The sequence below is a fragment of the Ascidia mentula genome, chromosome 7 (assembly GCF_947561715.1).
Source record: "Ascidia mentula chromosome 7, kaAscMent1.1, whole genome shotgun sequence".
NCBI lineage: Eukaryota > Metazoa > Chordata > Ascidiacea > Phlebobranchia > Ascidiidae > Ascidia > Ascidia mentula.
Window position 1 is genome coordinate 3,264,186 of NC_138572.1, and position 13,192 is coordinate 3,277,377.

At 40.9% G+C, this 13,192-nt stretch overlaps 2 protein-coding genes across 2 annotated transcripts in view; one reads left to right on the forward strand and one right to left on the reverse strand.

Annotated features, from left to right (window-relative positions):
• Positions 1-3,390: 3,390 nt before the first annotated feature.
• On the reverse strand, positions 3,391-6,985 carry LOC145908543 (carbohydrate sulfotransferase 1-like). Its single transcript, XM_082995839.1, has 6 exons — positions 6,556-6,985; positions 5,853-6,123; positions 5,215-5,407; positions 4,703-4,872; positions 4,364-4,472; positions 3,391-4,232 (listed from the first exon to the last, which is right to left on the reverse strand). Exons 1-6 carry the CDS (start codon positions 6,824-6,826, stop codon positions 3,888-3,890), a joined length of 1,359 nt encoding a protein of 452 aa, XP_082851965.1. The 5' UTR covers positions 6,827-6,985; the 3' UTR covers positions 3,391-3,887.
• A 3,739-nt stretch (positions 6,986-10,724) lies between these two features.
• Positions 10,725-13,192, forward strand: part of LOC145909021 (uncharacterized) — a 43,869-nt gene continuing 41,401 nt past the window's right edge. Inside the window, exons 1-4 of the mRNA XM_082996343.1 lie at positions 10,725-10,853; positions 11,050-11,186; positions 11,468-11,851; positions 12,070-12,171. Coding sequence (XP_082852469.1) covers positions 11,136-11,186; positions 11,468-11,851; positions 12,070-12,171 — 537 coding nt within the window. The 5' untranslated portion in view covers positions 10,725-10,853; positions 11,050-11,135. The remainder of the gene's footprint in view (positions 10,854-11,049; positions 11,187-11,467; positions 11,852-12,069; positions 12,172-13,192) is intronic.

The following is a 13,192-nucleotide window of genomic DNA, read 5'->3' on the forward strand; positions in this document are numbered from 1 at the left end:
GTGACATGTTCTGTGGGGGAAGAATAGTTCTTTAAATTTTATCATTTGTTTGTTATGTTCCTCAAAGACATCCGCGTGTTCCAAATGCATTAACCGCATTTGTCACGAGGCTATATCACAACGCCAAGCTATGCCCAACTTAGTTTCACATTTATGCAACGATGTTTCGTTTTTCCCAATGGCTACGTGGAGTTGCACCAACATCCTTATCCTCGCGTGATGAGGGATGTTCCATCCCTAGTCTCTTTGCTGGTTGCCTGCCAAGTGGCGTGCTTGCCTCCGCGACCGAATCGAGGCGAATGTGATCACGGACGGGGAACAACGCGAGCTATCGTCGACTTATAAGAGCATTGCCGCTGAATTGCACCGTCACCGCGAGAGCTGCACCGCCCCGTGCCTTATCACGCCTGTGTGACGCAACAGAACGCACTTCCGACACAAATTTGCGTGACGTCATGGCCTCGAAGACGTCCAACTCTTGACATGGCGACTGCCTGGGAGTGATTGATGATTTTCGCTATATTTCGAACTCGTGATGGCCTGTGCAGAACAGCTGGCGAAATGCCTCAGCACGCATGGGATTTTCTAAAGAAACGTGCAGAATTTTTGTGCTTGTGCATTTGGCGCAAATCTCTGCTTAAAAACAACATAATTTTTACAGAGAAACGAAACTTTTGCCCCAGAAAGCCACAACAATGTCTTTCTCTGCATTGTAACATCAAACTATTTGCCTAAATACATTCTGCAGCAAGGGAATTCACCATCAGGGTCGTCGCTCTTTAATTCCCCTTAACACCTCATGCTTTATTAAGATACAACTCTCTGGCGAGGATTTCTTCAGCCCGCAGTCCCAGCTAAGCACACGACTACCCCGAATTGAACGGGCGCGAATTAGAGCACACACGCCGGCCGGATCTAGAAGTGAAATCGTAATACAAGCGCCCACACAATCCGTCATTTTGTCACCACCAAACTTACCTTAAAAGAGTCCCATTTTCGAACACGTGTATCGCCGCAAAGCCAGTTTTGTGTGTTCTGGTCTTCACTCAGCATTTGGCAAACTCTCGGAGAGACATCTCCGGTTTGGGCCTTTGAAGCGAATAGACACCTCCGTGCCTTTTAAGTAAACAGCAACACTGGTGCATTTCGTCAAACTTTCCCAGGAACAAATGCCCGACGTCCAGACAGCGAAAACGCCTGATCCTTGTTCAAGGTTTCTGCGCTTTTAATTAGACGGAATATGACCCAAAACAGCAGCGTAACCCGAACCCCGAAGCGTCCAGCCGTCCTGGGTTGTGCTGGTCACTGCCATGTACTGACCAGCGCGTCGGATCGGACAGCCGCAGACCGCCGTCAGGTGCAGCGGCTTTCCGCAGCTCGCCGTATACAAACACAGCGCTCCTGTGATAAACGAGCGGAGTCAACGTCAAGTGATATGGATGAGCTCGACGTTGTGTGCACGACTGGCTCGCCAGCCGAAATTCAACAGCGCCACGTTAAACTGACTGGGCCCCCGTAGAGAGGTAAAAAGTTCATCAGCTTGCGATGTTAATCCAGTGGCCGAGCGGTCGCATAAAGAGACGGTGGCTTCTCGGTTTCGGCGAGAGTGTGAAGTGATGAATCACTCGAGGTCGTCTGTCCGAGCTCAAGTGTTTTTGTGGGAAGGCTCGACTGCACTCTTTCACTGTTGAATTTTCCAAGTCCTTCCAAGGGTTTAACGTTGTACAACGGCTGTAATATCCACTATTTATTCCGGTTCGTCTTCGGTTGCTTGGCACATCTTTGCTTTGGCATCCAAGATAATCCAGTCTTCAACGCTACACAATGTATATGCGTGAGAATATTTTTTTGTTCTTAACACAAAATAACGTTTTCCTGCTATTCAAATTTTGCAGTGGGGCTTACAGGCCAATTAAAATCGCTTGGGTTGTGATTACTAAACCTAAAACCTTCCTAGTATTACAATACCTTGGTAAAATAAATCCACGTAACTGGTTAAACAACATTAAAATATATTCTTTGGTAAACTACTGGATATAGCCCGCGTTTGTTTGATATGAAGCATTGGTCTGTATGAGGAAAATGCAGTCGTAACTTTAATTTTTAGTTTAAATTATACACGACTAATATATCACTAACTTAATCGAATGTTATGAGGTATTCGTAAAATTATCCGGGCAACAAACTTGAATCAGCAAGCTTTCAAAAAAATGGCGAGCAAAGTCGGTTTCGTGCAAAAAGTAAAATCAATGTTGCGTGTTTTATTTGTTTCAGAAGTTTTGCATTTACTTCTTGTGCTTACGAATTTTGATCATCGCCACATAAGTACAGTTTCGTTGAACAATGGTGGTAACTGTCGCCAAAAGTGATGAAAATTTGAATTTTGTGTCGTAATATTTTACATACAGGGTACCAAGTAGGATTTAAAACTTATTAAGAATGTAATTCAGACGTACAAAGCCAAGCAATTGCGACTTTCATGCATAGCTAACACGATCTGCGCACAAGAAAATTGCCACAAAAGTTTATAGAAAACGATATTAATTTTATTAGTTTTGGTATTATTCAGCACGACTTGAAACGGTTTTTACGAACGTTTCCACAACTAATTTTCCTATAAATTGTTTTTTGAGTGGATTTTTTTCCAAGTCAAGTCTATTGAAAAAAATCGTTTCTCCATGACCGGTCCTATATCTTTCTAGCGCATGCGAGATAAAGCAAATCAATAAAACCTTGCGATTAACATCAAAATGGCAGACATCTTCGAGCCCCAAATGTCATTCAGCACTTAAACGCAAGCTAAACCTGTCAACCCTGCAATACTCGTTCTGCCACAAATTCCTTGTTTCCCGAGCTTTTGAGCATTAGAAGCGTAAAGAATTCCTGTAAATCAATGCCCGGTAGCGCACCCTGGCATTTACGTGTCGTGTTCCACTTGGCCATGTAAAGAAATTGTGCGCAGTATTTATCAAACTGGAAACCGTGTGTTTTGGGTTGTCAGTTTGTATTTCGTCCGGGGAACGCGCAACTGAAATTTGAATGTTTTGGGAGTTGTTGTTTTCGAGTCATAGAGTCTGCCCCCTTTGACAAACACCCACGGTTTTGAAACCACAGTCCTGCCCTGTGTTCTGTGGTTCAAGTTTTTGGGTCACATATGTTGACAATTTAGTGAATGTATTGAGGGAATTTAGATTGTGGGAAATTTAATAAATTTGATTAACGACAACAGGATACGTTTGAGAAAGTTTATGGCTGCCAGAGCAAAACCATGTGTGATTTATTTTCTTCAAATTAGCACAATACGTGAAACCATCTTCCAAATCCTCATTTCCATTTCCGAATTGAAACGTTGCCTAAATCCATAATGACACATTTTAATGATCTCTGTGTTAAAATAGCACTTGCGAAAACAAGTTATGAAACAGGAAGCTACGCGTTTTGGCGAAATTCGAGCTGCTCAAATTGCAAGTTTTGGTCAGTCTGTAGTTGTATTAAAACGTACGTAGCAAAATGAAGTGCATCACGTCACATAATCACTTAAAATATAGAATGGACACATGGCATGCCTATCAACATTGATTACTGGATAAGAGTACAATGGTCAGTTTTTTGGCTTTCGCTGTCGTTGTTGATATTTGGAATGTGGCTTGTTCGCATGCAAAATCCTCAAATCTTGGGTACACAATAACATACCATTAGTTTGTGCTTTTTTCTGTTACAACGTGGCCGGCCATTTGGAGACGCTGCGCGCTGTTAAGCAACAGTGTATTGCGTTGTGCATTTGCTGGAGCGCGTCAGGTTTTACTCCGATTCCCAATAGAAGCAGCACGAGAATTTAACCACAGCATATAATATAGACTATTTATTCCCTAATGACATCGCGAACGTCATGGTAATAAGCTGAAGGCAGATCGACATGGAGGTAGAGTTTTGTCTGAACAAAACTTTGTCAAAACATTGAAGTGGTCGTTTTTCAATTGAAGCTCTGATGCAACTGGAATGTATCTAAGCTTGTCCATGACTGTTTTGCAAGCGCTCTGCACTTGCTCCACCGTGCGGAAATCCAAATCACTTCTCCATGCCTTCCAGGTGGCGCTAGAGTTACGCGTTGTTGTATAAGGGTCGTTTAAAATGGCATCACGAAGGCTTTCCAAATCGGCTCGTTTGTCTTCCTTTCTTACATTGTGAGCAACCTTTTGGGCTCTTGAGTCGCCAAGGAAAGCTAGCCTGCCCTGTAACAATGCATGGTACAATGGTGACGCCTGGTTTGGTGCAACAGTCTTGCAATTGTAATGAAGAAACGTTTCATACTGTGCAATGTTACTGTTCAAAACTAACCAATTTTAGAAAACAAGTTTAATACCTTTGTGTTGGAAATGATCCATTTCTTCAATTGCGGCGTCATAGGTAATCCAACAAACTTGTAGATTTCGTCGGCAGTTTGCAATGGACTTTGACAAAAATCTTCGTATCTAAGAAAAAAAAATATTTCAAAAATAACTCCATTGGAATGAGTTCATTTGTATTTTATGCAAACACAACTACGCAGATGAACATCAACCATAGGGAATGTTCATTCAGTAGACACTCATTACCAACTAAATAAAAATTAATTTGTTCAATATTGCATCCACCAAACTAAATCAATCAACTGCTTCCAAAAGTGGTACACAAGAATTTCTGTTCAAACTGTAGTACGTACCTTACAACCTTGTACTTTCCCTCAAGCCAATTGTTTTTCGGGTCAAAGCCCACGTCTACAGCCTTTTCAATTTTCTTGCATGTATCGTTCATTTTTTCCAAACCCCAGGCGGATTCCAGTTTCTGTCGCGAGCCGCTGACTCCCCTGGGATCGCGTACCAGATGCAGCATCTGTAACATGTACAGATACGCTTTGTATCACGTTACACACATTTATCCGACAATCAGTGGTCGATAGTGTTATCTATTGCACCACACGAAAAACACGAATAATATGATATCGTCTAGGTAAGATTTGCTATTTTTTATAGGTATCCATTTACCACACTAAGTTGTGGAAAGAAATAATGTTTGGAAATGTAAATGTTATGTGGTTCTTAGCATAATGCGATGACAAATGTAACATATATGTACTTTTATTGCCACTGATGTTGCAATGACCCATTGAACTGCTATTGTCAGCACCTTGTGGATTGCTAATGCAGTAACAGTGACACCATAAAGTCCACCAACCTTAATATCCAACGACGGGTTTTCGAAAAGAGGCCTGAAGTGCACCAAATCGCAAAAGCGAATGACCTTCATGGCAGTAAGGCTCGAATTCCGGCACATTTTCGACGCGACTTTGGAATTGACTGGTTCGCAATCCCAGCACTGCTTGTCATGCTTGCAAAATTCCCGGGAACACATTCGCTTGCTCTTCTCCCTGATATTCAGTAGTCAAGTTAGGTCAGATGTATTCAAATCAAACCAAATCATGTTTAATTTGCAAAAAAGCAACTACGCGTAAGCTATGAAGGTTATCGAGTCTGGCCAAAGCAAAACCCTCGTATTTGTACTGAGGGTCTCGTATTTGTCTATCATATTGTCTTGCGTCAGTGTTTCAAGCTGGTTCGAATAACACAGCACTGAATATAACATATACCCATATAAGACATTGGTCAATACTGTTTGTCCACAATGTGATTAGATTTTAGGTAAAAAACGCAGAAAACCCGACGTTTTTATGTTGTATGCTTAGGTGGATACTACGTGGTAAATGTCACGGACAAGCGGCCAAAATTCCTGACCTAATTAACGCCATCACCCCAGCATTGTTACACTCCGTTGTGCTGCGTTACCACAAATACCTAAAGTGGGGTAAGTTTTACCTGAAGCAAAAGTTTTCTTCCCCACACTTTTTAATGGATCGGAAATCGCTGATTTTTTTGGAACCTTTGTAGGTGGGAAGCGATAGTAGATCTTGAATGTCGCAAGCAAATAACTGTGAAAGATATTCCACCCTTAAATGGTCGTCGTTGGCGCTGCAGCCATGTCCGAAGGGCAGTAGGGGCTCAAACATGAAGAAAACGTCAGGACGTTGGTTGAAGAGTTGACCAAGAAACGTCGATCCAGACCGATGGTTTGTCAGTATAATAACACCTGTATGAATCAGAAGATAAGTGGTTTAACTACGGTATGTATTGCAACTTGTAATACAATACTCTTTATATAAGATTTATAAACAGGATGCAGAAAAATGCTTAATCAGAAACATCAACGTTGGAAAATATGCGCAGTGGATAAATTTGATTCAGTAAAACTTGCTTCAAAGTTTGTTAAAAAGACAAGGTTTCCTTTAACAATCATTTCATCGTTCAGGTTATGAAAACAATGGACGTACTTAGCCTACTATAAACAGGTTGTGGTACGACCGTACGGGCACATAATTTTTTATTTGTGTTACCGGTAAGGTGGTTGAACACGTAGTTACAACAACAAGATCAACAGGACAAAAGTGGCCTGAGGGCCGATTAAATCTGACACATCTACACTGCATCAGACATAATACAATCGGATCAAGTTTACAATTACCTTTGCGGCTTGGTTCTCCGTCGTACCGCAGATCCTTAGCACTCGACATTTTCTTCACATTTAGGCCAATATGACTTGTGGGCGTGTTCACAAAGTCCCTCGTAAAGGCGAAAAGACATAGGAAAGCAAATGTGAAGACGGCTGCGCGTATAGTGAAGCTTCTGTATCTTCGTAGTCTACAGTTGGGAGGAATTGGAAAACCTATCCTTGACATTTCGCTACGCAGGTGCTGTTGTCGCAAGTCGCTCACCCATGGGTTCCAAGGGGTCATTTGGGTTTTGTGCCCCAGTAAAATTGGGTTGGGGCCAAACGCTGGGTTCGAATTATAATCCAGAATTTTCCAAATGCATGACAGTTAGTTAATGGCCAAAGTAGCTTAGTGCAGTGCTACTTGTTTAATCTACTTATAAATACGCAGCAGTGTAAGCGCATACCTGAAAAGAATTCATAACAAACATAATAAAGTTTATTTCCAAATGAATAACACCAAGCCTTAGACCAGTATTACCGCAAGCGTTACATTCTCCTAAAGTTACAATTGCTTTGGCAACGTTGCTATTTGTGTTGGCATTAAACGGACAAGGTTTATGCACATCTGTGCGTGACGATATGAGACGGGGGTGGTACGTCGTGTTCATCTGTGTGAGGTACAGACCATGTTTAAACCCAGATATAGCAGAGACTGGGTACGCTACAAAGTTTATTGTTGTGACCTAAGTCTCGTTACGCACATTGATTATAAAAGACATTTCGTTTTGATTTACAATTCATTTCTATATTTAAGCACAACACGCCTTTCAACACTTTACAAAATATTACGCTTCGCAACGATACGCATTGTAGGAAGTTAGTGGCGGAAATAAGAGAAATCCACAATACGAATCAACTGCTTGCCACCGCCAGTAGTAGCCTACACATATCTCCTTACTCTATCCATACCCCGTGAAACTTTTCCTTTCATTTTATTGAGCGTCTAGACACTTGGTTCCTTTCGGTACTACTCAGTTTGTGCAACATGCTGAAATGGGTTAAAGCGATTGAACTTTGTTTGGAATGGAATCTGGGTTACTAACGTACAATGTTTGCCGTGTACACAGAAACAAGTTGGTAGAGCTTTAAACCTTCCCAAGGCAGTACGTAGACTTCCCTTCCTGTATGTTAGATCTTCGCAAATAACATTTAACTGAAAGCTTCAATAGACAAGATACCTTCACCTATCTAAGACCTATCTCCCTCCTTTACCAGAAGTCAACAACAGACGGTCCTTTGAGGAAATCTCTCTGGACTGCTGTGGAATGCGAAGTACTTCACTGCCAATAAAACAACTTTGCGAAATGTGCTGAAAACATAGCGAACAATATTCAACAAAGTCACCTTTAACCTTCAACGACCAAAACAAGTTCTACACTGACACACAGGCGCGGTTTGATAAACTGCTATTAAACAGGATGTAACTCCCTTGGGACAACAATAGCACTTTGTCGGAATCGAAACGTCTTATTACCTCCAGGCCCGGGCGAGCATTTGGCGTCGATTGCCTTGAGCTATTCACGCTTCGTGCTTCAGTGATTCGCCAATGGCGAGGAAACTTTTTCTTGAGGTCGTTCAGACGGCTTTGTCTCCTCACCGCAAAAAACTTTCAACCGAACGTTCCGTTCACTGATGGAAAGCTTTTTGTGACGTTTTGATCCCATCTCAAAATGCATGACGTGCCTTTTTGTTGAGAAAATTTGCACATCTTTTTTGACTATTAAAAGATTTACAACAATGATTGATAAAAGATTTACAACACAAGTACAAAAAATAACAATGAAATCTAAAACGTTTGTACGTCACAAGACCGTTCGCCAATGCAGCAGCAAGGCCTTCATTTTTACAAATCGATATAAATTGTCGCATCGATTTTCTATCAGGTCACACATTTGGGAACAACGTATCGTTGCGTCGATCGAATAGTAATTAGTTGTGCCTTTACTATTTGTTCAGTTGTTGAACGCGTCACGTGACGTTTTGTAAATATAAAATTCTCAATTACCGAGATGCGCAAGTCGTGCTTTTTTACAACAAGTTGCGTTGCCTAACATTGTTTCCCTTTTGTTTGGAAAGCGACAATCACAGCCTCATATCGGTTATGGTCAGATAAGCACTAGGAGTGCGGCAACTGGTTGACGTCATCTCAAAGCTTGACGTCTGATACAGAGCTGGTGCCGACACAATACTCGCTTCGAACATATAAGCGTTTTATAATGAGGGTGCGTAAAGGCATTAAATAGTTCACATTTACTGTTTGAATTTGTTTGGGCAACATGCCTTTAACCTTCATGTATTTCCAATCATTACGATAGGTCTTTTGTTTAAGTTGCACGTATGTTTGTAGCCATGCCTGTTTATAACTCCATACATACCCCTATACAACCTTCTCTTACGTTATGTTATTAGGTAGATTACAATCTGGAACCGTGGTAATCAATAAAATCGATATATGTTTACTTTGGAAATAAGTCCGTATTTCCGAAACAATTTAGCAAATTAACCTGACCTTACTCTTCGGTGAGGAAAGTTCTACATTTCCGTTAGGCAGTGAATTTCATAAAATATGGAAGGCTGTGCGGGGACCATGAAACATTTATGGCTTTAGAATTCTGTTTAGTCAGTTTACTTCGCGGTGTAAGCTCTTTAAATTGTGCTTCATTGTGCGAGTCAACATGCGCTGCATCGTTTCGTATGCAAAAGTCTGTTCCCAATTTCAAGTGTATGCTGTGTATAAATTGGCGATTAATGAGTGTTGTGTTATGCATAGCTACCATGTGATATTGCTGCAATGAGGCTATTCTGGCAATCATTTTATCATGAGTAAAGGCGGAACGAATACATCTGCACTACAATTATCGACAACCACGAGTTTTTGGAGTGCGCGAGATTTAAGGCTACGCAATTCTGCCCTTAGCTGTAATTTACCATGTGATATTCATCCACACTTTCTAATGTAGAACGATTAACTTACAGTGGTCATCGAGTTATGTAGCATGTCAGAAGGTCGCGACTTACATTGACGTCGCGATTTCATCGCCTCTTCAAGGCCAGCTGTTGGTCGATCACCGTTTATTTTTATCTACTTTGCTCTCAGCAGTAACACTGGTTGAAGTCAGGGCGCCGACAGCAAACGGCTGGTATTACGAAACAAATTATTGTCAATTTTACTCAGAATCACGTGGGATAGTCTTTTTCTAGCATAAAGCAGTCAGTAGACTTGATCCATATGTGTCTTTTCATACCAAACTATATGGTGATTGCTGTTTCTGTAGCAGCTAGTCATCAGTGAGGCATATGGTTTAGGAGTTGAGAACTAGTGAACTATTTGCCAACATTAGCGCTTTTCATGTTTTACGTGAGTTCCCAAGGCGGCCAGATTCGCCTAAACTAAGCGAGTGTAATATAGGAGTCAATCCAGTTTTAGTTTGCAGAGATGGGCTGCGAACCATGCACGTTCTACGTTGAATCGTCTTGTCGGAATGTTTTGGCGCAAAAATCTTAACCAGCTAGCATTTGGATGCATTAAGTCAGTGTTAAAACTGCATTCAAACGTTATGTAGATTCAAATAACAAATGGTTGAGGTGTATTATACTCCGATAGATATAGGAGTTTTTCTTGTGCAGGTAGATGTCATAAGTATTTTGAGGTTTTATAAACAGCTTGTATGTTTAAAAGTTAAAAATCAATAGAGCTTAACTGTGGAAACACAAATTAGGCAAAATGTGCCACCTATAATGCTGAATACATAATATTTTGCGCTTTTGGGCTGTTAAAAGTGGCTAAAACTACTGCTTTGACTTATTAAAAGTTGCATTTTCTGTAACACGAGGTGCCCAAAACTTATGTCATGTTAATTGAGTTTCATTGTGAGTGCTTTGCAGTGTAACAAACACACTATTCCTAATCAATGTTTTGATTTGTATGCCGTAATGAATTGACTTCACTATAAGCTGTAATGTTCCCAACACAAAGCTTACATATAGGCATTGACACCCTCGCGTTATGACGTAGATGATGTTGCGTCACGTCGTGCGATTGACAGCGACAGCCGAAAGTCAGACGTGGTCGTAATGGGTTCTCCATATACACTCTTTTACCTCTGTTCCAGTCACCGAGGTTAACTCTGTTTTGTCTCAAGGTTCGTTGACAGTTTATAAATCTTATCTATACCACAACTGTTCGGTTGGTTTTTGGATAACATCGTTATTTGAACTTTCTGTTCCTGATCCACGGTTGGAAACAATTACCATAAGCATTTAAAAAGGTTAGTCCTTCTTTGTGTCAACTGTTTTGCTTTAACTTATAGAAATAAAATCATTTTGGAGAGATTTCTTATCGGCAAACAACAGGGCATTCTTTAATGCGCCTATGACCCATATGAATAAAGTTTGTATATAGCTTTTACCAAGTAAGCATGATAAATTTCCATTTTCTGATCCTTTCCTTCTATTATCTTCAAGTAATCCTCGACTGATCTTGCATCCTTTCGTCCATCACATTCTTTGGTTCGGGTGGCTTGGCCTTACGGTTGCTAGGCAACATCAGAATGGCTTCTGACGACGAACAGCAGATTCAGCAGCAACTTAACCAACAGCAGGTGACTTTTAGCTACTCTTCACTATCACTTTCCTATTTTTCCGAACTAAGTTTAGCAGACCAAGCTGTTGCACTATGTTGAATAGCTGAGCCAATAATATGCGATAAATGGGTTTGTGAACAGTTGCTGGAGAAAACACTTATGTCCTAATATACGTCAGAATAATATTAATCATAACTTTTCGCTCTAACGCTAAACTAAAGTCTGCAACTTTGGAAATCATGCCATAAAGTCAGACGCAAAAAATCCAAGCATCTGGTGGCAATATATTCCAAATTAAGGCAAAACCCGAACCTAAAGCAAAAAAGGAAAAGCACGGAAAACGAAAGAAGTTTCTCGTGAAAAAGAAGCGCGGGCAAACGGACGAGGAAAGCGCTCAACACGCTGTAAAGAAAGTACTGGCCAAAATACCGTCAGCATCAAAACTCGAAGTTAAATCTACAAAGCCAAGCAAAACTGTCCAAAATGTTGTCAACGGTGATGTTGAACCTGACGAAAAATTTATAGTAACAAGCACAGAAACTGGCGATGCTGGCGATGCTGGCGATGCTGGCGACGCCAATCTTGGCACAGAGGAATATTATGAACTACCAGACAATACCGATTACGGGGAATCTTATTACACAGAGCGGGATCCGTACATTGTTGAGAGCACAGAATACCAGGTTTTGACATCACATCCCGTCATCATAAGCCCATTGACGTCATGCTTGTCAGAGCTGTCTATGATAATCTGTATAAATCGTTGGCTGTTTTAGGGCAGATGTATATCATAACGGGCAACTTGCACAGAATCATTTCACCACATCGCATTTTTACATTCCAACCGCCCTAACAACAGTGTGTTAATGGATATGATCTCTGATGGTTTGTTTTTATAAAGGAGGAGGGCGACATGTCACAGGACAAATGGAAGGGTAAATCGTCAGACTACATGACCCCGCAGATGGTGCACGCCCTGAAAATGTCCCAGGTCCAAAGCCAGGTAAAACACTCGTTTCTGTTGTTTCCCTCACTTATACACCATCTTAACCACGAAGTATCTGTGAAATTCATATGTCGGCAACTTTTAACACGTCAAAACCCAATTAGGCCCGTCTAAAACTATTTAAGTAACTGTGTATAAGCTGCAGACAGATGGCCACTGTTTCGACCTAAAAGGTCTCATCAGTGCAGCTGGCTTATACACAATTCATATTATTGGCTCCACATTGCTTATTTAAGTAACGTTTAGCAGTTAACTGTATGTAATATGTTTTATCACTATTAACAAGGCCTATGAAATAGAAACTATAAATTGTTAAGTATGAGCTTTGTTATTCTTGCGGCAACTAAAAATGTCGAAGATTTTGCTTACTTGTTCGAAATACTTGTTCGAAAGCAATTGCAATTTGCTTCAAACATTTTCCCACCCACCTCGAATGCGCCAATGTGTCAGTTGTTTGTCTTGGAAAACAAAACGTCTTATCTTTTTAACGCTTACGGGAATCAGTACAAATACAGGAAACAATACAACGAAGAAGTCAAAGGTAGGAGCTTCAAGGCTGCCGGTGACACTCTTAGCGCTCAGCAGGTTAAACAAAACACTCGTATTCAAAGTCTGGTACGTACCATCTAACCTAATTGCCCGGCAAACCACGTGGTCCGTACAACACACATCTTGCCACTTTCAGATAAAATACCACGAAGGTTTTGAAAAGGCAAAATCGCAAGGTTACTCGCAGGTTGCAAAAACACCACAGTATGAGCATTTTCGTAAACAGAAGACGCTCAGTGACGTAAGTGGGTACATGACGTATGGAGGTTTGCGTTGTAGATTTTGCAAATTAGATTCTTCCCTTCATCTTCCTTACTGTCCACGAAAATGCGGAGAAATCGTTTTGCGACTAACGCTTTAACATCATGTATAAAAGCTTTTTTTTTGTTGTATTGTGCGGATATATCGATTTACGCTTTATTGACCTTTAGAACGGGCATCACATTTGCCAAAACAACATGCTTGACTT